Source organism: Schistocerca americana, chromosome 5 (assembly GCF_021461395.2).
Source record: "Schistocerca americana isolate TAMUIC-IGC-003095 chromosome 5, iqSchAmer2.1, whole genome shotgun sequence".
In the NCBI taxonomy this organism is placed as follows: Eukaryota; Metazoa; Arthropoda; class Insecta; order Orthoptera; family Acrididae; genus Schistocerca; species Schistocerca americana.
Genome location: NC_060123.1, coordinates 143,826,831 through 143,853,359, shown reverse-complemented (window position 1 = coordinate 143,853,359; position 26,529 = coordinate 143,826,831). Strand labels below are relative to the sequence as shown.

General features: G+C 36.3%; 1 protein-coding gene across 2 annotated transcripts in view; it reads right to left on the bottom strand.

The window, feature by feature from the left end:
- Nucleotides 1-26,529, bottom strand: part of LOC124616686 (chitin synthase chs-2) — a 348,580-nt gene that overhangs the window by 48,923 nt on the left and 273,128 nt on the right. For both annotated transcript variants that reach the window (XM_047145021.1, XM_047145019.1), the window contains exons 10-15: nucleotides 21,515-21,776; nucleotides 20,685-20,947; nucleotides 16,124-16,334; nucleotides 12,896-13,096; nucleotides 12,587-12,813; nucleotides 11,998-12,165 (exon numbers count right to left, since the gene is read on the bottom strand). In XM_047145021.1, the coding sequence (XP_047000977.1) occupies nucleotides 11,998-12,165; nucleotides 12,587-12,813; nucleotides 12,896-13,096; nucleotides 16,124-16,334; nucleotides 20,685-20,947; nucleotides 21,515-21,776 (1,332 nt within the window). The remainder of the gene's footprint in view (nucleotides 1-11,997; nucleotides 12,166-12,586; nucleotides 12,814-12,895; nucleotides 13,097-16,123; nucleotides 16,335-20,684; nucleotides 20,948-21,514; nucleotides 21,777-26,529) is intronic.

The window sequence follows — 26,529 nt, the reverse complement described above, 5'->3', positions numbered from 1 at the left end:
AATGACAGTACATGATATAGAAACAGTATAATTTAGCTTTTTCAGAAGTAGGACATGAACATTGACTCTGCCCAAATTGTCTAGTCCATTTATAAGTAATGCGTGTAGTGATTAAATATTGTACTGCAGGTTTGTATTATGTTTCTAGGATACCTGAATGATAGTTATATAAATAATCTTGAAAAAGTCTGTCATAGAGATATGTATAAAGCAGTAACCATGTTTTCTTCTGGAGTTGATGAACTCTTCCCATCAACTATGAAGGTACACAAAAAGAAACTTCAGTTTCTAAAACTGTGAAAGAAAAAATAAATTCAAAACAATTCTGAATTCTTGAATTTATGGGTGCATAAGATATGAAATATCAAAGGTCAAATGCAAATATAAGCTATACTCCAAAACATTTTAATTTTCTGTTAAAAATGGAGATTCAGATGTTTGGAGTTGTGAATAATATATAGCCGAGTTTATTACATGTTCAGTATCTTCAGATCACATAGATAAAACTGCTCAATTTCTATCACAGAAAGATAGAGATGGTAGACAATATTGATGTATTAAAAATATAAGCAAAGAAATGTTTTGTATTGGAACAACAAGAAAAATGTACATGGTGTCCCAGGAGCAATGGTCAGTATTCAGGCGTATGACAGGAATGATCATTTGAAGCAAAAAACTTCATACAGACGTATGCCCTCTTCTGAATCGTTTCCATGGCAGGGCACATTTAAATTATGTGGTTATTTATTCCCTGTGTTATTTAATACAGGAAAATTATTTTTGGAATTGTACATGCCCATTTGACTGAGTGATCAAAAATTAGTCTAGTGCAATATTTGTTTCATCAATATGTATTAGCAGGGACAGTAAAACATGAAGAACAACCAGTTCTCCACAGTGACAGCACTGCCCTGTCCTACACTGACTACCAGCACTGTGAAACAGATGATTATTCTTTACTGTTCCTGCTTACACGTATAAATAAACAAATGTAATGTGGGACCTCGATATTGAATGAGCATGTAAAATTATGCTTTAAATATCATTTTTCTGTATTGAATAATACAGAAAATAAATTAAAACATACATTAAATGTGTTCTATCTAGGAAACCATAGTTCATATGTCCCTATGAAGTTGTTTGCTTCAAATGGTTGTTCCTGTCGTATCCTAGAATACTGACCATTCCTCATGGAATGCATAGTAAATAAGAACACTACAAACATTCTGAACTGTCTCAAAGATGCTTTTAAAACAGAAAACACATCACTTTCTTGTAATGCTATTACAGTATAGAGAATGCCTTAGGTTAAAAGCTTATATGACTGAGTTTCTAACTCCTGCAATATTTGTTTTTATTTTTATTTTTTTTATTTATTTATTCTTTGCCCATGGACTCCAGCTGAAAATCCAGCTGAGAGTATTGGGTAGTGTGTTCATGACTATTTAATAGTAAAATAATTTATCATGTAAAAGGGAGAGGTAAGTCTATTACACTTATAATTATACTGTAGTGATAATACATTGCAATGGTGATTATAGTGACATCACAGAGTGCTCAAAGTATTTATGATCAGTGATACAGTCATTGACATATGTTTATTCTTTGTTTTGTAGACAATAGTTATTTCTTCTTGAATAACTGTTGTATGCTACTTGGATATGGTGCTTTAATAGTATTAATGCCCATGTGTAACTCTGATAAACAATATTTATGAAAACATTTTGGGAAATCGGCAATCAGTTCCATAGTTGTACTTCGAAAAACAGTCTAGATCACACAAATAACATTTATTGGACTGTATTCTGGAATACAGAGCATTATAATTATAGGTGGATATACATATAAAATGTAGATAATGTAATAAAAATAAAAGGAAGTTTTACCCAAAGTTGATGTGTGGAAATGGAGCCACAGACCAGAAAGTGCTAAGTCTTCAATGCTGTCAATTGCTGGAGAAGCAATGATGCTGTGGGGTTAATTATCGGATACTTCACCCCCTAGTCATCTCCACATGTTATTTGTGACCAAAAGAATGAGTAATTATTGAATACATGATGAAAAACTTTAGTTACTAACATGAAAATGGTATCTATTTACAGCATTGGCTGTAAAATTAACCACTATTATATTTGTGATGCAAAGAATTGAAATATAAAATAGCCCACAGTAAAAAGTCAATAACTTACACCATTCTCTGTGAGACAGTGTGTATATATAAGGCATCATTGGTTACTTAGCAGTGTGTCTAATGTGTCCATAAAATTTTTATTACTAGCTTGCTTGTGGTATCTAATTATAATATCAGTTTAAGTTGCTTATTTTAAGTTTATGCTGTAAAATGTAACATATTAAAATGAAAATTAACATAAAGTAAGAGGCCAATAACATTGCTATTACACTGCCCTCTACAGGACCATCTGCTTGTACAGGATGCTGTTCATTCCTTAGCAATGTGCAACATCAATAGCTGTCAAAGATGTTACAATGTAATGGATTATATTTAGCTGGTTGTTCTTTGCATCTCGAGTATAATAGTGGTTAATCTCACAGACAATACTGGAAATAGCTATAATTTTTAAATTAGTAACTCAAGTTTTTCATCATGTATTCAATAAGCATTCATTGTATTGGTTAGAAATGACTTGTGGAGATGAGTAGGGGGTGGAGTTCCGCGACATAACTGCACCACATATTTGCTTCTCCAACAGTTGACAGCACTTGAAGACTTCTGCAGTTCCTGCTCTGTAGATCCATCTCCCCACATAGGCTATGGGTATAACTTTGTTTTATGTTCATATTTTATCTGTATGTCCCTCTATATTTTCCGTACTTAATATTCCAGAGTACAGTCTGAAGATAGTCTATCTTTGGACTGAAATCAGTCATCAATAAATGTGATTTGTGTGATCTAGACTGTTTTTCTAAGTAAAACCCTAACAAACAACATTTTTAGTGACCACGACACAATCTGAAACGCAGTGTGATCAGAAATGAATGTGCAGCTCGACACTGACTGCCCAATGTACGTGAAACAAGTGTGCCAACTGCATTGTACTGCATGTCCCTTACGAGTCCCATTGTCATATCCTCAAGCTGGACATGCCACCTACAATCGAGTCACTTATGGGCACAATAATCTGCAGATCCTCAATCAAGCCCCCACTATTCTAGCAACAAAGTCCTATTTTATGGTTTGCACAGTTAGATGGTCTGTTCTTGTTAGCACAGGTGACAACAAATGAGACTAAGTACAGCTACATTGTTTAGCATTGAACAAAGACATGGCTACAGAGATGCAAGATATTCTGGCTGCACCACCAAACGCCAATTGGTATGCGACAATCAAGAATGCTTTAATCACTTGCCCATTGCAGTCGAAGGTGAAGAGGCTTGAGAAGTTGTTGTGCACAGAAGAGTTGGAAGAATGCACCATCTTGCAGTTGCTGTGACTCCTGCGGGCACTTGTGAGCAATGCCATCAACAATAATGTACTTCAGAATATCTGGCTGTTGCGCCTACCATCCCGTGCACAGAAATATTAATGGTGTGTGCCGGTGATCTCAACACACAATTCTGTTTAATGTCACATAATTAGTGTAAGTTGTGTTTTTACTAAGAATGTGTCCCTGTTAGGAACAGATCTTTTTAATTTTTGAATTTTATTGTCTTGCGGTGAAAATCAGATCACAGTTTAAGGTGCAGAGAGATCAACAACTAAATGTGGCCCAACATTTAGTCAATCCCCCAGTGCAATTTTTAAAGGAAGAAAGCTTTCTAACACACACACACACACACACACACACACACACAAAATTCCTTACAAAACAAGATTTAGAGCAGGGTACAACCCAAATGTGTGGGATGTTCACTAAAGTGCAAAACATAGTGTGAAAGCAAAAAGAGATCTCTAATGATCTAAATCAATTATGACAAGTTCAAGAACAATTTCCTCTTTGATTACAAAAAGTAACAAGTTGCAGGATCTGAGAAATAAACAACAAGAAGTAGGAACTAAATTAGGACAATTAAACCAAATAGTAGCTTATCATCTGGTTGTGATCAATTGATTGAGAAAAGATTTGATGAACATAAATCAAAATGTTTGAGCAAATTTGATGACTGGGCAAAAGATAAAGAGCAACAAATGATACACAATTTTAACATGTTCACAAAAGTATTAAGAAAGCGGTAAAGAAACTTATCAGTTGATAATTTACCTTCAAATAATAAACTCAAGCAAGATCAGGAGAAAATTAAGGATCAATTAGGACATGACTTTGTACAGTGGGGGACAAGAATCTCACAGTCTGTTGAAGTCTTTTCATGAGATATAGAGGAGATTCAGGGGGCAATACAGGATGGCCATACCAAATTGCACTTGGAAGACAGAGAATAGACATCGAGTACTAAACCAGAAGATGTCAGTGTTCATGCTTATCAAACATTTTGCAATAATAATTCAGATTCAGTGCATGAAATTTCATCAGCCACAATATATACAACAATGTTAATTGGAGGAGAAACTTCTCGGACTTAGGCAGCTTTAACAGTTTTCACCTGGCAAGATTATTGCAAATCCTTTTGTGTTTATTTGTGGATTCCATAGAGTCTTAGGGAGGTCATGGGCAGAATCACAAAAGATAAGTTCTGTCTCAGGCTATATTCAGAGAGCTGACAAACTATGGGCCACTGATATGCTGGACTCCTGTATGATGTATGAGGAATTCAAAAAAGTCTTCCTAGCCAAATACTGGTCTAGAGCAGGGATTCCCAAACTTTTCCTCTTATGCAACATTTTGAGGTTTGTGGTAATCTGATGAAACACATTCTTTATTTTGAAGGTTAAAAATACGAAAAACCTATTTTATTCAGTGATTACTTCCACTTTAAATCATAACTAATAGGATGCAAATCACTATAAATCTTTTTAAAAAGTAAGTAGTATCATCAGAAAGTTGAGAAAAAATAAACACTGTGTTATAAAAGTTTTATTTTTTACTTTATTTATTTGTTTTTTCAGAGCTCTTATTCACTACCTGCAGAACACTGGTGTTCCGTGGAACACAATTTGGAAAACCCTGGTCTAGAGGGATAGAGGAGCACCTGAGGAAGCATGTCTTTAATCCAGAGCCTCTTTCATTTAAATTGGGTTGCTTGGGACAGTACTTCAAAAAGTTTTTGAATAAGGTGAGTGAGATATTGGGATGAACCACCAAGCAGGGTAGTGCAGTGGTTAGCACAAGGGACTCACATTCAGGAGAATGATGGTTCAAACCTGCATCCGGCCATCCTGATTTGAGTTTTCCATGATTTTCCTAAATCACTTACGACAAATTTTGGGATGCTTATGTCGAAAGGGCACAGCCGATTTCCTTCTCTGTCCTTCCCTAATTTGAGCTTGGGCCCCATTTCTAATGACCTCATTGTCGACAGGATGTTAAACACTAATCTCCTCCTCTGAGATAATGATAGCCTACAGATTCTAAAAGCCAAGTTGAGGTTCATGAAGAACATACACATACTTCTGAATAGAATATAGGTTAATTCATGTTTGTCTTAGATTCAATTGATGTGATACAGGCAGATATCAAATTGAAAATTGTACAAGGCAATTTCCATGTGCAGGAACATACTTCATATAATGTCCACACAAATAACATCATGCACACAAGACAAGCAAATGGTCCTATGAACACAGCTACAGTCCTGAACAGAATTGCAATTACTGGCAGAGTGGGAATGGAAACAGCTTCCTTCCTCAGGGTAATCAGCCAAATAGATCAGACTGAAGATAAAATCCAGTCTATAATTCCAATACCAATAAGCAGCACTGGAACCAGAATTATAGTCAAACACAGCAACCACACGCGACAAGTAATAACTGGCAAGGACAAACACCAGTGATAACAGGTGTGACAGACAACATGACTCACTTTGGTGACCAGAGTGTGTAAAATTAGATGCAACTGTATCATGCCCCATAGGAGCAGTTGCTAACTGGAATAGGGGCTGTGAGTGAGAAGTCAACTCTTTACCTTACAATAGTGCTGTGGGTATTATGGACAAACTACATGGGGACATCAGTCCATGTGACAGAGTGGATTCCTCAGTACCGATCTCAGCTATACATCTGAGTGTACAAGATATTTCAATTGTAATGGTGCTGGACTTTGGAATGTCAGTGAACTATTTCAAATAGTTTTTTCCAAAGGGTACCCCAAAGGACCTGTTTGGCTTCACTTCCAGTGCACAATTGTAATATAGTTGGAGGCACAAGATCACAATGTGTCAGAGTACAGATTCAGTTGGAGGATAAGCTGGGCAAAGTAGCCATAAAATGTACATTCCTAGTAATAAAAATTTTAGCAGCGGATTATATTCTAGGCCTGAAAAGTATCCAAGGGAGGGATGGAACAATCAACTTTTCAATGGGAAACATCAATTTTTGGATCAACAGAGCTATTGCCCAAATATACTTACTGCAGGAGAAAGATGGTCATAGGAAGTACTGTTGAGGAGTGAGTGTACATTTAATAGTGAAGAATAGTTGACAAACTAGTATATGTCAATCAAAAGTGATTAATATATTAGCATTGTGTGACCAAGTTCAACAAAAATTAATGGAGCCCGAGCACTTTGATGATGACCAGAAGAAGCAACTGTCAGCCCTCTTGAATCAGTACTATCTAATATTTGAAGAGAAGCCAGGAATATTAAGGTATATATATGTAATCTAGATGTTTTTCCACTCAAGGCCTATTGCCATAGCTTCTACCTGGTTACCTGGAGATAATAAAGGGTAGTGGGAGAGAGAGTAAGAACTGCCATCTGAACTTTACAGAAAAGGCCAGGAAGAGGAAAATTGACAGTGAGAAAAGTAGACTGAGGATTCATTGGTTTCAAATCAGAGAAAAGGTCTTACTGAGAAGGTGTTTTTCATTGCTTGGTAAGAGAAACAAGAAATGCGGTTACTATTTGTGGAGCCATTCAAGATCTTTAGGATACCTCATCCGGGATCATTTGTGTTGGGATATCGGGATATGCACCATGTGAAAAGGTTGTATCCCCATCAAGATCTTAAGAAGAATTATGCTTGCTGTAAGGCTGAGAGACAATTATGTAATGCTGAAACATAAATAGGCCTGCAAATTTTGTTTAGATATTGCACTAGATATGGTATTACAAATAAACTGTGATTTTTCCAGAAGATATTATCTGTGATATGAAGAAAGTTGAAATGATGACATGAGTGTATATGTGTTTGTGTTAATGAACTTTTATTTTAGAAACTGTGTAAATTATGAATTTCATATATTTATACAATACAATAATTATTTTCAAGCTTAGTGATCACTTTTGTAAGATGTCAACAATTATTTTGTAGAATTTAGGGTTATTTAGATTCTTACAATTGAATTAATTCTTGTGGTATTAAGAGTTTCCATTGAAGAGAAGTTATTGAATTAATTTGTGAGGTGGTTCCCAACTGAGACTATTATGGCAATATTTTTCGAAACCTAATAGAAATTGTTGTTTATACACTGTTAAGACAGTTTTAATTCATTCTGATTCTGAGAATAAAGTGTGACATTTTAAGTCGTCTTCCTAATTGATGCCCATATCATGCTGGCACAAGTGGATTAAATCTTGGAGTTGTTGCAGTGTGTTCTGCATGAAATGTATCAGCAGTTGCAAATATGAGCCAACAGCAGCTGTTGTAGTTCTTATTTGCAATTGCAAATACATTTCATGTATCTGATAATGGCTGTAGCCATCGCATTGTATCAGGCACTGAAATATCAAAATGTGCTCTGCATTCAGAACAGGTGAACCTACATCAGAACCATGTACTAGGATCCCAAAATCAATGCTAGGTGTGGTACAATAGCATTATCTAATTCCTGAACTAAATTAATTTAGATTTGGAGATGGCTGGAAGTTTTAATGGAATGTGATAGAATTTGGAACAGGTAAACGTTTGGTGCACATGACCATGAAAAACATAGATTGGTGTTAAACAGCCAGTAATGAACTTCCCATGAAGGTGTTGTGTGGTGTGTTTGCTGAAAGTGCAGCCATTTAATGAATATGAATTTTTATAGAGCGTGAAACAGAGTGAGTGCACACAAAATGTGAGTGATTCTAGTTGATTGCAAAAAGCTGTTCAATCGTCAGCCTACCCAATAAAGCTTATTGTCACCAAGTGGTAAACAAGTACATGTTCTGATTAAAATTTTAAATTTTGTGGATAATGAGGGAAGATGTGATTGCATCAGGGACAACCTGTGACTGTTGATAAGGTCATCACAAGTTCACAAGTGGATTATGATATGAAATGACACACATTTGAGAGATATTGTTAATAGATACAAAATAAACCCAATTTGTGAGCAACTCCTTCCAGATCAAGGAATTCAGACCAGAAGTGAAGTAAATAAATTGCATGAACTAACCCATTCCTTTTCAGGACTGTAAATCTAAATACGTTCTTATTTTCTGTTTGGAATCTTCCATGTTGACAAGTCACTGATATGAGTGTGGTGCTATGAAGGTCCAATCTTACCTGCTTCCCTCTCTCAGGATCACCCTGTTCTTGTCAACCTGCACTAGTCCTAGTTCAAGAAGGGCCTCTTTTCATCTTCACCCTCGTCATCAATCCTGCTATCTCAACCTGACATCATGATGGCACCATTTCCAAGCAATTATCCATCGTACATGATTGTGTGTGTTTATGTTTTGAAATGTTTCATGCCCACTCCACCAAAATTATCACCAAAACTTTTACAAACAAAAATTTTGTTCATAACTTTCAATGAAACTGTTAGATCAAAACTCATCAGAACTATCTGTCAATTGATAACATTTTTTTTACCAGTACCTGTTTATTCAAAACTGATCACAGAGACGGAAATGTCAGAACTATTTATGAAACATTTTTAAATGAATTAATACTTGAATCACTGTAAATTTCTGAATAAGAACAAGGGTGAATGAACTTCATTTCAAGTCTTCCATTGTCTACTTCAGAACCCTCACCCAAATGGGAAAGTTCCTTCATTACTGATATAGTCCATGGCATTACTAGTCATTTAATTTATCAACCAAATAACTGGCACATAATTTCAACCTTGTCATTAAAAAAGTAACATGCCATCTTGGGTTACTCAGAAGTAACTAAGCATAAATAATAAGTTGCAACCATTGTATATGTAGCTATATTAATTATACTCAGAAATTAAAGCCCTGAGAAATGTTTGATGAAATAGAACCTATTGTGGTAACTAAATATTGGCGCAGCAAAATTTAGTTACCAATGGGAGGAGGGGGGGGGGGGGAGGGGGGGCTCACATAGTATCCCTGATAGATATCGAATCTGCACAGTGAAGATTTTGCACACAACTCACATGACAAAAGCACCTTTTCTACCATTGACTTATTATGAGCATATTGTCAGATACATATCATGCCTGAAGATATAGCCAAAACTCCAGTTACTACTCCATTCAGCCTCTTCAAGTTTATGAGAATGCCATTCGGATTATGCGTTAATGCACAAATGTTCCAACATTTTATGGATGAGATAATGTGCGACCTTGATTTTTGTTGCATGTAGATTGCTGATATTTTGGCGATGTCTGCTTTGGAATCAGAGCATGTGGAGCATTTGTGTCACTTTTCAGCTGCCTCTGTTCACAGGGACTGATTATTAACTCTTCGAAGTGCACAGTGACAGAGTTTTAAGGTCTGAGGATATCCCATCAATGCCCTGGCAAGTGCATGAGAAAGTTCAAGGCATAGTCAAATACCCACAGCTAATTATGACCCAGGAGCTGTGATGATTCTCAGGCATAATAAATTTCTATCGCTGTTTTGTATACAATCATGTATTGGTATCATCTCCATTGGCTGACGTGTTGAGAGGTGCTGTGAAAGTGAAGGGTGAAATATTGTTGATCAGTGAAGCAGAAATAGTTTTCATCAAAGTGAAAACTGCCATCACCATCCTGTTGTTCAAGCCCCTCTGACTTTGATGGTAGACCTGTCAGCAACAGCAACAGGCACTGTACTACAGCAAAAAATAGAGCAGTGCTGGCAACCACTTGTGTTTTTCAGCCAGAAGCTTTCACCAGCACAACAAGGCTGGTCGGCATACAATTGCAAGCTGTACATGACAATTGCTGCCACAAAAGGTTTCGCCATATCCTTGAAGGGCAGCAGTTTACTTTGGTCACTGCCACGAACCACTGATGTTCACCTTTCATCAGAAGCCAGACAAGGGATCACCATAACAGCTATGCCACCTACATTACATTGGCCAATTTATGATGCATGTTATTCACGTTCATGGTGATTTGAATGTTCAGCGGACACTCTCCCTTGCATTGAAATGCTTACAATCCAAGCTCTTGCTAAGTAACAACACCTCAGTCCAGGTCTATGTGCATTCCTGAGGCAACCAAACAGCCTGCACCTCCAACACACCACAGTACCACTGGTGAACATAAGAATGTATTGTGATGTTTCTACATTGAAGATGTGACCATTTGTCCCCCTACTGTTTCAACTCCAAGCTATTGTGTCATTACATAATTTGGCACATACTGGGGTCTATGGTATGTTAAATCTTGGGAAGTATGCTTTTGTGTGGCCTAATATGGATAAAGATTACAAACTGGTTGAGGACCAGTGCATGGTTTCTCAGATGAATAAAATTGCTTGACATATCAAAGCACCACTTGGCATATTTCTATCACCTAATCAATTTTTTTAGCATGTCCATTTAGACATTATTGGGCTGTTCACATCATACAAAGATTTCAATTACTGTCTTACTGCCATCGACCACTTTTCACATCATCCAGAAGCCTTCCCTAAGAATAATATAATCTCTGAAACTGTAGCAAACACATTCTTTTGCCTATTTCAGCATGCTCCTTTATGGTACCACAGATAAAGGCTGACAATTTGAATCATATTTGTTTAAAGCACTTGCCACCCTGTTAGGCATGGAGCATATCTCCAATAGCACTTACCATCCTCCACCTAACGGGCTCATGGAATAACTGCAATGGCAGTTGAAGACAGTATTAAGATGTCATGATTCACAACACTGGACGGAAGCATTACCCATTGTGCTTCTGGGCCTTTGAGCATCCATCAAGACAGATCTCAAGGCCACAGCAGCTGATCTCATGCATGGCCAAGTGCTGAATTACCAGGTGAAATGCTCAAGCTTACTAATGACTGTGTCAGTGCCTCTGACTTTGTCTCCAAAATGCAGCACAAATCAGACAAATCTGGCCTCTCACACCACAATGCCAACTCACTCATTGTCCTTTTATTTTCAGGAATCTAGCACAATGTGGCACGCAAGCAACTCCAAGCCCCACATGACGGGCCTTACACCATCCTTGGCAGGGATAGAAAGACGTTTAAGATTGATGAGTATTCACACCACAGTCTCTGTGAATCACCTCAGCATCCTCAGCTACCATCAACTAGCCTGTCACAAACCAGCCACAAAAATCAGCAGACACTAAACTTACAGATACTGCAGCAGACATGACTACACCACAACCTGCAGCAAACAGCAGTTCACAAAATATCACAACAGACTTCACAAAGCAGGAGATCATGTGAGCAGGATGCCACATCTGTTTCAGCACCAAGTATCACTGGCACTATTGGGTGTGTGACGGAGTGATCATACATTGGAGAGACATCAAACAGTGCTCAAAGTATTCAGGTTCGGTGGTATGTTCATTGCCCTATGTTTATTCTTCATTTTGTAGTGGTTAGTTATTCTTTGTTTTTGTTGAGTAAATGTTGTATGCTGCTTGGATAGATGCAATACTTTAATCACTGTTTTAGTACGACTATCATATGCGTGTGAATACAAATCTATAATACAGTTATGTTTCTGCAAGAAATTAAACATACACAGACCTTCCCTGTATCATATTATTTTTGGTGTATTAAAGACACAGTTCTTACCTGTAAACTTGATTTGCATGTAAAACATACTAACATGAAGAGAAGTATGGGAATAATATTATATTGGAAGCTTGTCCAGTTATCAATGTGGAATGCTGCCACAAAAGCTCCTACCAACATAAGGAATATGGTTCCAGGACCTAGGATGGTACCACCCATCAGTAAAATCTGGAAGAGGAGACATCCATTTACAACTGTCATTCTATTTGACATTTTTAAGATGATGGCTTTTAAAAAGTAATAGTAGTTATTAAACTTTTATGTTGACAAAACAAATCACCAGTTCTCAACAAATAACCACATACGATATCTACATTTAAATTAATTCCAAGAAGATTGATCCAAGAAATCTTGTTTTAGTGGAATACCAACTGGCAAACTGAAGACATTTTAAGCAACTATGATCCATTTTACCTTTACTTTTATTGGAGACACATGTGTGGTGGTCTTACAAGAACACCAATACGAAGTCAGTCTGATCTTGGATAATAGTTATTTGGCATTCAGAATATGAAAAACAACAACAACAATAACAATAATAATAATAATAATAATGATAATGAATCATTAGAATAAAAATAATTCTTACTTGGTATCCTATGTATGGTAATGAGATATTATCATTTATTTTAATTGTTCTTTTGGAGTCCATTAGAAGGTCCATAATGTTGGCCATAGTTGAAGGTACCCATCGACGCCGTTGGTTATAAAATTCATTGAAACCCTCAGGACAGTGTGTGTAAGCATCACTGGCTGCTGAATATTCTACTCGGTATCCTCTTTGTAAAAGTAGTGTACAGAGCCATCTATCTTCACCTGTAAATATAAAATGATTGTATTACGCCAGATAGAAAAACAGGTAGTTTTTCCTTGTTTATAAAATTTAGATTCTCCTGACCTTGATCATATTGCACATAGTGTCGAGCTTCCTCTGATCTTGTTGTATATTTGTTCATTACGCAGTCATCCATAAGTGCCTTCCCTCTGAAGAGAGAGAAACATCCAGGGCTACACAGGACGCAGCCTATCATATGTTCTGTTGCCTTCTGCAGCCAATGTCCAATGGCATATTCAAACATCTGATACCACACCATGGGTCCTGTAATTGTTTTAGATCTTGTTTAAGTTAATAATAATGATAATAATCTTTATTGACCTGTAATAACTTTACCATCATGGACTTCTAACACAGAATTAAGAAACATTAGAAGGACTGCACCCATCATTTGATGGTTGCTCTGCTTTAGTAGACTTATTTCTTGTAAATGGTTTGCTCCACAGTTCCCACTTCCCATGACTTCTAACAAATATTTATGAGGTACACATCTGCAATGAATTTAGCATTTATGACCTTTCTGAAAAGTGGTACAGTGAACTACTATAAGGTCCTCTACCCGTCATTTTGGCAGGTAAGGACATGAGAACATTAGGTTTCTGACTGTCCACAGCTATTGTTACTTGGCTTCCTGATTGATTTATGAAAATTGGTAGTCCTTTTGTCAGTGAGGAAGGAAGTTTGATTGCTTGAGAGGTGCAGTTTGTATTGACCACATTTCAGTTGCTTCATAATGGCATATCCCATACATGGTTTTTATGATTAAGAAACTGTAAAATATTTGATTTCAGTGTCAGATGAAACTGAAGATCCTCATAATGTTTGTGAAGTCAGTGAATTACTGGAGGCTGGCACTGCAATCACTAATGATGATGAGGAATATATCCCTGCCATTGATGAAATCTGTGACTCTTCTGACAGCAATGTTGTGCCTACCGGGCAGGAACAAAACAAAGAGAAGCAAACAAATGTTGCTTTACCTATTGCAGATATGCTGGTATAAACTTTACATTATTTTTATTATTATTATTACTATTGTATTTCAGCTCATATTTCAGAAAGTGTTATATGAATTTTCTAACTTCCTTTCACTCTATAATAAGTCAAAGTTCATCGTTTATGTTGTAATTGAATTATTGTACTACATATTTTCAGATACATCAAACAACAATGTACCCATTCCCACAGAAAACAGCATTAGAAGCATTTTTGGCAGAGGGAAAGAAAAGATACAGATGAAAGAAAATCCTTCCATTGGAGTAGTGAAACAGCCAATGATGTAACAACATGAACTATTATACTTATACAAGACATTGCCGGAAAACAGCCATCTTGAAGGTAGCAGTGGGACCTATAGCTTATGCAAAGAGATCTGTTGGAGCAGGTATACATTCTAGTGCCTGAAGGTTACTAATTGAGAACAACATGCTTCAAAACATAAAGAAGTGTACAGAAAATAGAATACATCAAGGAATGCAGGATGATGACTGGACCATTGGATCAATGCAATAAAAGCAAATATATCACTTATGTATTTGCAACACATATATGGAGCAAAGAATTTGCTGTTGAAGTTGTTATGGTCAAATACTCCAGCTTTCTTCCTGAACACAATGAACAGAAATAAATTCATTGAAATTTTGTGGTTTATGTGCATTGATGAAAAGGACATACATTCCCAAAGAATAAGGACAGATTGCTTTCCACCTGCTACCCCTGTCTGGAATCCTTCCATTTCCAGTTCCTTGCAGTGTTACATTCAAGATGAAAATTATGTGAGAAGCCCTTTCATTCAATATAAGAGTAATATACCAGACAAAATTGGAATAAAGTTTTGGTTTACAGTTGATAAAAATTATAGGTGCGTGGTAAATTGTTTTCCTTACCTAAGCAAAGATTAGCAGCACTCCACAGGTGTTCTTCTTGCAGAGAATATTGTAATTCATCTTATACAGCCCTTTGCTTCCACAAGAAGAAATATTACATGTGATAGTTTTATCACAACCAAATGCCTTACAGAAAGTTCGAAATGTAAGAGTACAAACATTGTCTCAGTCAGCAAAATCTGCTGCAGCACCTTTACATACAGCTATACTTAATGTCAGGTGACATAACTTGAACATACTATCAGGGAAAAAATAACAAAAATGTGCTTCTTTTGAGTTCATTGGATGACACAGTTACTGTCAATGAGTGACATCTTAGAAAGCTACCAGAATCACTGGCATACTACAATAACACCAAGTACGGCACTGACATTGACCAAATGGCTCAACTGTAGACTGTGGAGTATGGATGTCACAGAGGTCCTACGCATGTTTTTTTCCCCCTAGTATATTGAATTTGCCAGCTATTAATGCATGGCTGCTCTATGGGGAAGTGACAGGTGAGAAAGTAAACAATATCAGTTTATGTACATGTTGGCAGAAGAGTTGCTTCAGCATATAAAGTCTCAAGGGTACAAAACACACTTCATGATACTGTTCCACAACATAACAACATTTTTAGGACTTGACAATTGGAGAATGTAGAGGAAAGAATAGGAGCAAGCATTTATGTACAAAGTGCAGCAAGTATGTTTGTGGACCACGATTAGGCAACACTGAATGCACATGTGTTTGGTGTCATCATGCAGCAGGTGGCTTTGAATGAATGACATCAGGTTTACAAATGTTTTATCTACTATATATTGTGCTATCCAAAATTTTATGTTAAAGTAAGTTTTGCTAAGCAAAATTATCCATTTCACATTTTGTTATCATATATATATTTGGATTAATTATTAGGTAGAAAATGACCACTGCATCATATAATTCTTTAGAAAAAAGTAAAACTATATCCTGGTAAACTGTATAAGTAGTACAAAATAAACTGGTATAAATCCAAATTAGTTTACCATTTTTAAAACAGCAAATTAAACTACACCTGTCAAACTCAGAAGTTTGTCCTAAATACGCCATAATCCCCAGTCCTTCAGGTGTTAAGAAATGTGGTCCTACTACTCTCGTTAGGTATTTCTATAATAATTACTTATTTAAATTTTTTAAAGGTTTAAATAACAAAATCATAGAGGCAAGACTCAGTATGAAAAAGTAATTTTCAGAAGGTTAAATTTTGTTTGGTAAGTCTACTGTGAAATCCTGCGTAACCATACAATGATTTTTGGTGAGGCTTGTAAGGTTTAAAATATTAACAGTTCATTTATGTGACAAAATTACTGTTTTTAAAAACATGTGGCTTCTAATAGTAAAGTTCTTTGTATAAGCAGTTATAGTGAAAAGTGACTCATACCAGAACCAACAGGGTGGATGCGGCCACATGCTGCTCCCAGATTTCTGTTCTTCTTCATCAAGTGAACCAACAAATGTACAGCATGAGGTTGAAAATCAATATCTCCATCAAGCGTTAATAAATATGTATTCTGTGCTATCACTGCTTTTCGGTCCACAGGAATAGGTAGCTCCATGAGTCGGTGTCCAAGCAAATAGTACATGTACATGACCTATGAAAAGACAGTTTTGTTACAATATGTATATTAGGAAGCCAACTATCATTTTTAATGCAATTCTTAAAACATTTACTTGTAGACAGAATGACATTCTGTAGATTTATTGCCAACTGTGTGACTTCCCCAAAATGTATAATTGGTTTCACAATACCATGTCAGAAGGAGTAGGAGCACTTAATACTCTTGATAATTGTGTATCCAGGAAACACAAGACCGAACTGTTTTCTGTGAGAAGAATTGATTTTTTGCATGTAGGACTAAGACACATATTGACTGTTAGTGGAGGCCTTGGCTGTGCCAGTTGTCACAAGAACAACTGATGTTATTTGTTCATTTGATTCAGGACAACATAATAATACTTCATAGAGTTAGGAGAGGTAGCTGGATGTGCACTCCAAATAAACTGTCATATCTACTAACATTTTCTGGATGGTGATTGCAGTAAAATGAATAGGAGCAAGAAAATTACAGAAACATACTAATAGGGGGTCATATGTGTATTAAGAATCAGTGAACAAGTCAAATTGCATAAGTTGTGATATTCTCACTTATTATGATGATATGGAACCTTTTTTGAGTTTCCAGAAAGGTTTTAATTATATCCAGTTCAGTAGAGCCTTCAGACATGTAATTTCACAAGGTAATTTGACCACACAGAGATGTGATTCAGGTCAGTATACTCAAAGGGAATAAAGAGAGAGGGAGAATCTAATATGAGTTCTATTGCCTGGTTTTTACATCTGTAGCAATGTGGAGTAGAAACCATTCAAAGTATCCACCAAGAGCTTGACGTATTGATTTACAACATCTGGCACAGAAAACATCCTACAGCATGTCATAGTTAACAACTGCCTCCTAATGATGCCTGCACCTTCTAGTTAATCTGATTTTGGGCTTTGTATTGTAACTCAGCATCATATTTATTTACCACATCCCTTACACTACTGTATTTACTCGAATCTAAGCCGCACTTGAATCTAAGCCCCACCTGAAAAATGAGACTCAAAATCAAGGAAAAAAATTTTTCCCGAATCTTAAGCTGCACCTGAAATTTGAGATTCGAAATTCAGGGGGAGAGAAAAGTTTTAGGCCGCATCTCCATATCGAAACACAGTTGGTCCATTGTAATATGAGACACAATTTAGGTCGAATGAATGACGATACAGCTACAGTAGTTTTGTTCGAGTCGTGAGCTTGGCAGCTAATTTTTACCAGGTAGCCATTGCTATGCGTCAGGCGCTCTGTCCATATTTATACGGGTACCCTTCCTTTTTCACATGCTTCGTCTGGTTTGAATCGATTACTTATTTTTCTTTGATCTGATAAGTGCCGTTCTCTTTGTTATAGGTGTTTACGTCACTCTAAGCTGAAAATGCATTACTGTACTGTGTCCTACACTGTTTGTCGCATTCTGATAATGAGTGTTTACAGCCTGTCGCCGCTTGCGGCATGGCTTGCTTTTGTGCGCGCTACTGTCGCTTACAATAAATAAAAGAGAGAGGAATCGTCTCATTGGCGAAACAATAGCAAGAGACTGCTATTTGTAGTTACTCACACTGCTGCTTTCTTTGATAATGATCAACAAGAACCAAATGATAGACTGCGTATGATAGAAGATGTTCTAAACGAGAGTTTAGTGAAAATTTTTCTCCGTTTGAAAATCTTTGCAGACGCCTCTTTAGTACATTACATTCTGCACAGAAATTAGAGTCATCTTAGATTTAAAAGTCTAGTCAATTGTTGTGCTTCATTTCTGACTGTATCACTATTAGGCATAATAATATGAATATAAACATGACATGATATGTATATTCTTCCACATTTGCTGTTGTCTCACTCTAGTTTCGTAGTTTATTAGGCAGACTGGATTTAAATGAGATAGCAGCAAACACGAAACAATACATGGTAAAATGTTTATATTCGTATTAATCTTATGGTGAGGAGAACACTGCATGTGATTCTCAATTCATAAAAGTTCCTATCAGCAACCATCTCTTCTCACAGGTAGGAACAAATTCAGAATGTAGAGTTGGCCATATTGACAAACGTCCCAAACAGTCTTGCCAGTCGGATTTTCATAGTACATTGAAATGCTGCTACATTTGAAGATGAACGATACGGAATTTGTATTTACTTCATTGGATAATGTAATGACGCAGAGGTTTTGGCGCCAGTATTTATCTTTGTGCCTGCAAAGCATGCCTATGTGGCGCTACATATATTCAACGGCAGAAGTTAGTTGTGGCGACACCTACCAACACTTTTCAGAACTTCCGCTTACTTTGCACTCAATTCTAAGCCGCAGGCGGTTTTTTGGATTACAAAAACTGGAAAAAAAGTGCGGCTTAGATTCGAGTAAATACGGTATGTTTATGAAAACTGTTATTTCCAGTAACATCCAAAAAATAATGATTCCATTCTACATGAAAGGTCATGGTTTGGAAAACTTCCAATCAATGCCAAGTTATTGCAAACACAGCTTTCTAACTTGTGTTAATTCTTCCATCACTTCTAGGAAAGACAACATAATTATAAATGAAAAAGACAATAATGTGTATGTTCTTTGGGATTAACTTATTCAGTTTACTAGTTCTCAGCTTACAAGGCCATCATCAGACTTGAACTGGCTATCATCATAAAAGAAGTTACAATATTTGTAAAAAAACATTGGAAGAGATGTTCTCATCTAGAGTGAGCCATAAACACAGAGTGAATGTCATTTTTCAAAGTGCAGTGGTAATGCAATTAAAAACTTAAAAGTTAACTGTAAATAAATATCAAGGGAGCAAACCAGGAAAAATAATTAATGTTAAACTTGAAAAACTGCATATATAATAATTTAAATTAAATTAACAATCCCTATAAAATAAAATTAGCATACAGCTTTTCATGGATGATTGTCTACAACTGTTAAATAATTTGAAAAAGCATATTTCTGCGATCAGCTGTACAGTTTTATGTTTATACTCTGTTGATTTCAATTGTTAACATATCTTCAAGGAGAACTGATTCACAATTTCTTCTTGAAGATAATTGCAACAATCGTAGTTGGTAGAAAATAAACATAAAATTGTGCAGCTGATGGTACAAATATGTTTTTTCTGAAATAAAATTAGTCAAGAGTACTAAAGAATAATGTGAAGTGGTATTACATATGCAAGATGATACAGAAACAAAGTGAGAGATAGAAGTGACAACTATAACAGGAGAATATATGAAGTGCATAGGCAGTCATAATAAAATGAAGAAATACAAGAAACTGGAAGAATAGAATGGAACAGACAGTGTGGGAAGCCTTGGAAATCTGTGAGGATTAAGTGGTATTTAGAAGAGGGGAAGTATTTAGCTGTGTTTAGTCATTCAATATTAAATCAGGACTGTGGACCAGATCTTTGTTGATTTCCAGGGCTTCCAAAAGGTTGAGTTTTTGGCCTTTGTTTGCTAATGGGACAGCATGGGACTGTGGCTGGTAATTGTGACCTTCATTAATTACAGGCTCAACAAATGTGGTCATAATTCTGCAACATCCAGCTGTGTTCATGTTCAGTGAACCTAGTTGCTACGTCTCTGCCCAATAGACCATTATAAAACTTATCATAATCAGAACAAGTAATATCGTATACCACACAGTTGGCTAGTAATTGAGTCTTATCTCTGCCATTGAAAATGCATTGGGCTGTGGTGTTCCTCACATAATAGGAAATCTTACAGTTGCAGGATTTCATGTTTTTGCTACAGGCTGCATTACCAGTCCTAGGTATGGGATTGTACACCTGCTGACATTGGAAGAAGCAGCAGAGTTAGCACAGAAAAGGATTATAATTTTTAGTCATTGTTTCCTATGCAAGATGTTGTCAGTCAGGACAGGATCCTAGCCACTGATTTATACTAGAAATTTTATTTTGTTTAACACTGCTTTGATATCTTCTTTGGACATGGGAGTAGATACGAGATGATGTACCATTGAGTGGAAAGCTGTTTGTGTGCTGCTGAGTGTTGGGAGCGAGAAAGTATTATTGTGTCTGTAGAAGAACTTCAACTTCATCACTACTTTTGATGAAAAATCATTTGAAGTTTCAATGTTGTATCTCCTTCTGCTGTTACTCTGAGGGAAAACACTTAAAAACAAACTTGTGACACAACAAAACCATTCAGTTTCTCATTTATTATTTTATCTCATTAACATTTTTTTTTTATTTCTGTAGGCACAGTTGAAACATTTTGCTTACTTAGAGTCTATGGTAAATGAAACACTATTTCAAACTGGTATTCACCTGAACTTACAGTACACAAAATACAAAATATGATTGCATATACCAATTCATATTACTACACAAGGCTAACCTGGCTCCATCGCTTCCTGTGTCTGATCTTACTCTTGTCCTTTAAATGTGCAATCATCTTTGTTTTCCCAGGTAGTGTCCAAACAAGACGTCCTCCATAAGGTGTTGGGTATTTTTTTGGTGGTCGTACTCTTATTCTTGTTTCATGTACAAGAGATGCAGCTTCATCAATTGTATCCACCAACAGCTTGACAAATCGATTCACAACATTATCATCATCACTTTCATCACTGATTTCAAATGCATCATCAAAGAAAATGTGAGCTGGAAGGAAATGCAATATTTATTAACATGTAGAAGAAATAGCATAAATAGAATATCAGCTATAATGTGAGTGTCTTAATTATTTGCTGCTTTTTTAATATTTATTTATTTATAAAAAAAAGACCTCTACATATGGTTATTCATTGAATTTTGGTCGAGGAAGAATGATAATATCCTGATGAATAAATTATTTGTCCGCCATGAAGAATGAAACAATATAGAGGCTGAACAATGTAGAAGTTTTCTGTTTTATAACCATTTAAAATGTAAGAAATAAAGACGGAAGTGGAAGTTAGCCATTCTCAGCATGAGTACCCCTTCTTTTCTTTTTCTGTCTTAGTCTTCTCTCAAGCTATACAAGAAAGTCTTATCACTCTAGAATTTTTTTGATTTGGTTTGAGTCTACTGCCTTTCATTTAGCTCTTTTACTCTGGGAATATACATAAGACTGTCCTTTAGCCACTTATAATGCATCATGATTTTTTTTTTGTTAGATGTACAAGTATTTCAAAACTAATATTTGCTGAAGGATGTTGAAAGCTAATGAAATAAATCAGGTAAACTTACTCTCAAATTCGTAGTAGTCTGGATCAACAACTCGGAGATATTTTTGAGCAACTCTTCTAGCAGACTGATCTTCATCAATTCGCAGAATTGATTTTAACATTTCCATCATTTCTTCTTTTGTTTCATGCCACATGGTTGCACATGCATAGATCCTTGTAATGCTGTCAGATGATTTAACATTGCTCTTGGGTGAGTTACTACTTGATGTAGAATGCACTGAAATGCTCTCATAATAATCATCATTTCCAATGTCAGCAAGTTCCTGTAAAAAAAAAAAAAGTAACATTGTAGCTTGAAACTGATGTGCTTGCTTGTTGAAAATGAAAACAATTATATTTCCACAGGCATTATTTGAATTATGTTCCTCAGTGTTATATATTGTAAAGACAAATAATTTTCGTCCCACTATTACCAAATGATTGGCCTCCTACAGTTCTCTTATGTATCGTCCTGCATACCATTACTGACACTTCCAAACCAGGTATTTTTTGCCACGTGAAATTCAGTCTCTACAATATGTAGCAATATTAAATCACTTTTTTACTTTCAGTAAACCTTTTTGAATAGATTTCCTTAAGTCAATTTTATCCTAGCTATATGTCAACAATTTTCCATTGTATATTTAGGAATTTGAACTATTTATATTTGCTGATGCAGATATTGTATTCAAGTCTACTGGAAGTATGTTCACTCTATGAGAGAGAAATGGAACTTCCATCAAAAATCACTGACTTTCTCTTTATAAACAGATAAAAATAACTCAGTTATAAAATTTGTTGTCCATAATTAACCACAGTCCAAAAACAATAGTAAAAGTAATTTTATTATTACTATTATTATTATTATTGACTATTCCATTTAAGGAAGTGGTTGAACTTGAGTAGTATTGATTTTATCTTCTTGCTTCGTTCTTCCCAAGTTTTCTTCATATGCTCGCTGTGCTATCCCTTGCGCTCTACTGACCATTTATTAATTGTTCTTTTTTTCTGTGTCTTTGTTTGAGTGTACATTTTTTATGATGTTTCTGAACTGTCCTCAATTGTTTATGTTACCTTGTGCAATTCCAAGTTCTTTATTGTCTGCTTCTGTTTCAGTCATCCATTTTGTCTTGTATTAGATAGGATTTGCTTTCTCAAAAGATTTACCTTGTGAGTCTGTTCTTGTTCATCCTGCTGATATGTCCATAAAATTTCATCTTTTTCTTTCTAAAGATGTCAATTATTGTTTCTATCTGTTTCTATGACCTTCTTCATGACCTCGTCATCCAAATTCCATCACAAAAAACTGGTCTGAATATTTTCCTTAGAATTATCCTTTCCTGCTTTGCAATCTCTCTTACTTTCATATGACCATGAATCATTGTAGTTTCTGCAGCACAGAGTGCTTATGGTAAAAATACTGTGCTGTAATGCCTTAGTTTTGCATTATCAGAAATAGATATTTTATTATGGTGATTCCAAGTGAGTGTATATGCTTTTTGTAATTTGGAATACAAGGAAAAGAACAGATTGCTACTCACTCTAAATATGATATGTTGAGCTGCAAACAGGCACAATGAAAAGACTGTTACAAACTTAGCTTTCGGTCAAAGCCTTCTTCAGCAAAGGAAACAAACACACACATTCATTCACACAAGGTAGCATGCCTCATGCACACACGACCACCATCTCCGGCAGCCAGGACCAGAGTGCAACAGTCACGAGGAATGAAAGCAGCAATCTGGAGGGGCCATGATAGGGGAAGGGATAATAGGGTATGGGTGAGAGGATAGAAGAGTGCTGTCTGGTGGAGTGTGCAGGGGCTAGATGGAGACATGACATGACTGCCATCAGGTGCAGCTTTAGGGGGTTATGGGGCCGAAGTTGAGGAGGGGGAAGGGGAGGTGGAGTCAAGGAGCAGAAAAGGAGAGGAGCAGGGAAGGGGAAAGATAGGCATATGTGTTGGCAGAGGGTCGCACACAGTGAGGGTGAGGGGACATGCATTTGGAGGAGGTGATAGAACAGAGGGGAGAGAAACTATTGGATGGAATGTGTGGGGATAGTAAGTTACCATAGTTTGAGGCCAGGATAATTTCGGGAACGGAGAATGTGTTGTAAATCCCATCTGCACAGTTCAGAAAATCTGGTGGTGGAGGGGAGATCCAGATGGCCTGTGTTGTGAAGCAGTCACTGAAATCAAGCATATTATATTCAGTTGCATGTTGTGACACAGGGTGATTTTGGCCAAAGGTTGACAGTGGCCATCCATTCTGGTGAACAGCTGGTTCCAATATAGAAAGCTGTACAATGATCGCAGCAGAGCTGGTATATGACATTGCTGCTTTTGCAGGTGGCTCGGTATCTAATGGGGTGGATAAGCCTGTGACAGAAATGGAATAGGAAGTGCTGGGCAGTGGATTGAGCAAGTCTTGCACCTGGGTCTTCCACGGGGATATGATCCCTTGGCTAACTTTTAGGATTGACAGTGACATATGGATGAACTAGGTTGTCATGGACATTAAGTTGGTAATAAAGCATCATTTTAGGAGTGGGGAGGATCTTTGGTAGGATGTCCCTCACTTCAGGGTATGATGATAGATAATCTAAGCTCTGACAAAGGTTGTAGTTCAGTTGTTCCTGTCCAGAGTGGTATTGGAAGATTAAGGTGGCACTCCTTTACAGTTGGTTCTTGGGGGTGGTGGGAGGAGTGTATGGGAAAATCGCGTGGGAGATCTATTTGCGGTCTAAGTCTAGAGGATAGCACCTATTTGCGGTCTAAGTCTAGAGGATAGCACCTGTCTGTGAAGGCCTTGAAGAGACCTTCGGCATAATAGACATAGGAGTTCTTATCACTGCAAATACACTGTCCCTGGGTTTGTTCACATTAAACCCACCAACCTCCAACAGTACCCTCATTTCGACAGCTGTCATCCCTTCCACACCAAAATCCCTTTGAAACAGCCTGGCAAGCTGGAGATGGCAATCAGCAGTGAAAAGAACTCCCTTGCCCAATATGCTGAATGTCTCACAGAGGAACTATTCCCCAGAATTAGTCTGAAAACAGATGTCCGGTGCCAATTCCCCACACACCCCCAATCTTCTGTCTGCCGAACTTGATATTGATTTTTATTCAGACCTACATGGCTACCGAATTATTTAAATGCTAGTCTTAAGTCCATGTTCCTTCAAGCAGTTACTGAGACAGATATGAAGCAAATAATAAGGTTGCTCAAAAACAAATATTCATGTGGTCTGCATAGAGTGCCAAATTATGTATTCATTTCATGTGACAGTTGCATTTGGGTCCAAGCTGCCAGAGATGGTGGTTATGTATGCCTGAAGAAGGGTGTGGCCTAAAGCTAAGTATGTAACAGTCTTTTCATTGTGCCTGTCTTCTGCAGCTCGTGTCATCTTTATGGTGAGTAGCAATCTAGTCTTTTCCTTAAATTGTTGATATTCTAACCTGTATTATCTATTGTTCAATTTTGTAATTTTGAGACTCATTCCTAATTGACTATTGTGTTCAGTGCTGATGGTTGGATGATCTCTCCCAGATATTTGTAGTGCACAAATTGTGCTACTTTCCTGTACTGAGCTGTACTGGGGAGATTATCTGCAGGCTTGATTTCCATGTATTGAGTTTCCTCATAGCAAATTTGTAGGTCAATTTTCATTATTATTATTATTATTATTAGCATTATTATTATTATTATTATTAATATCATTATTACAATTAATATTATTATTTCTACAATTTTTATGATCACTTAATGCATTAATAATGTCAGTTCTAATAACCAAATCAAAATTACAAACACACAAAATTGCCTGTTTTGTTTTTTGTATGTAATAATTTTGTTATCAAACAACACATCTGTATAGCTAAATAAATCACATCTCTTTGCCTTTTTGGTGCATTTCCTGTAGATGACAGTTGTAAACTGTGTGTTGTGGGCATTGTGGTGTTAAAATGGACATGTTTGACAAAAAGTTTTCTAATTCAAATTTTTGGATGTTGTGAACTGTTCTTTAACAGAAATCATTAAAAAATGAAAATAACTCTGAGAAAAAGTTTCACAGTGATTAATTTTTAACATTACCATAATTCATATCCACAAACTCTATCCTGGATTTAACTTAAAGACATACTGTACCAATGAGAAACATCAAGTAAAATAAGTGACAAACAATTTTTACGTGTTTTGAGAATTAAATCACACAATGCATATTCAGTACTCTTTTGTGTTCTTGAGTATTGAGAATTATTCACACAGGCCACACCATTGTTTCCAGTGTGGTTTGCTGAACATTTTTAAATCTTATTATTTTCATCCCATTACAGAAGAGTAGGTTAGACACTGAGAAAAAGTAATAATTGAATTTGGTAGCCATTGATTTGAAAGAACCACAATTTCTGTTGAAATGTTTGGATTTTACGATACTGCCAATAATGGTGTTTCAATTATTGACAACAATTTGTCTGCTGAATTGTGTAGAGGTTTGTCTACTTAGCAAAAGATCTTTAAACTCCAGGAGCTATCCACCCCATAGCATTGCTTCCATTTGATTTTGCCCTTATTAGTTTTAGGAGAATACGAGACTCAAAATGCTGTAGGAAAGAGTTAAAACTTACATCTACACTCTCCGCTTTATAAATTTCACAATCTATATTTAGTCTTCTGCTCTATTTTTTGGATGAACTTATTCTGAAGAAGTCCTAGGGAACACAGTGGAAATTAATGGGATATGATGGATACCGTTTCGGCTGTCCAGACTGAATACCTCTGGCAATTAGCCTTGAAATTAGCTTATAACCATAAGCATTCATGTAGTAACCAAGTAGTGCATGAAACCGATCCAAGTAACACAAATATCACTTCCTTTGTAAACCTCTGAACAATAATGGCAATAAGTATCTCATGACACAACATGTAGCAAGGCAAAAGAATCATACAGAAGCACTACACAGAACAACTGAAGTGAGTGGTACAAACTTTTAAGAACATCTTGAGAATGAGTCAGTACTGCTCCACATGT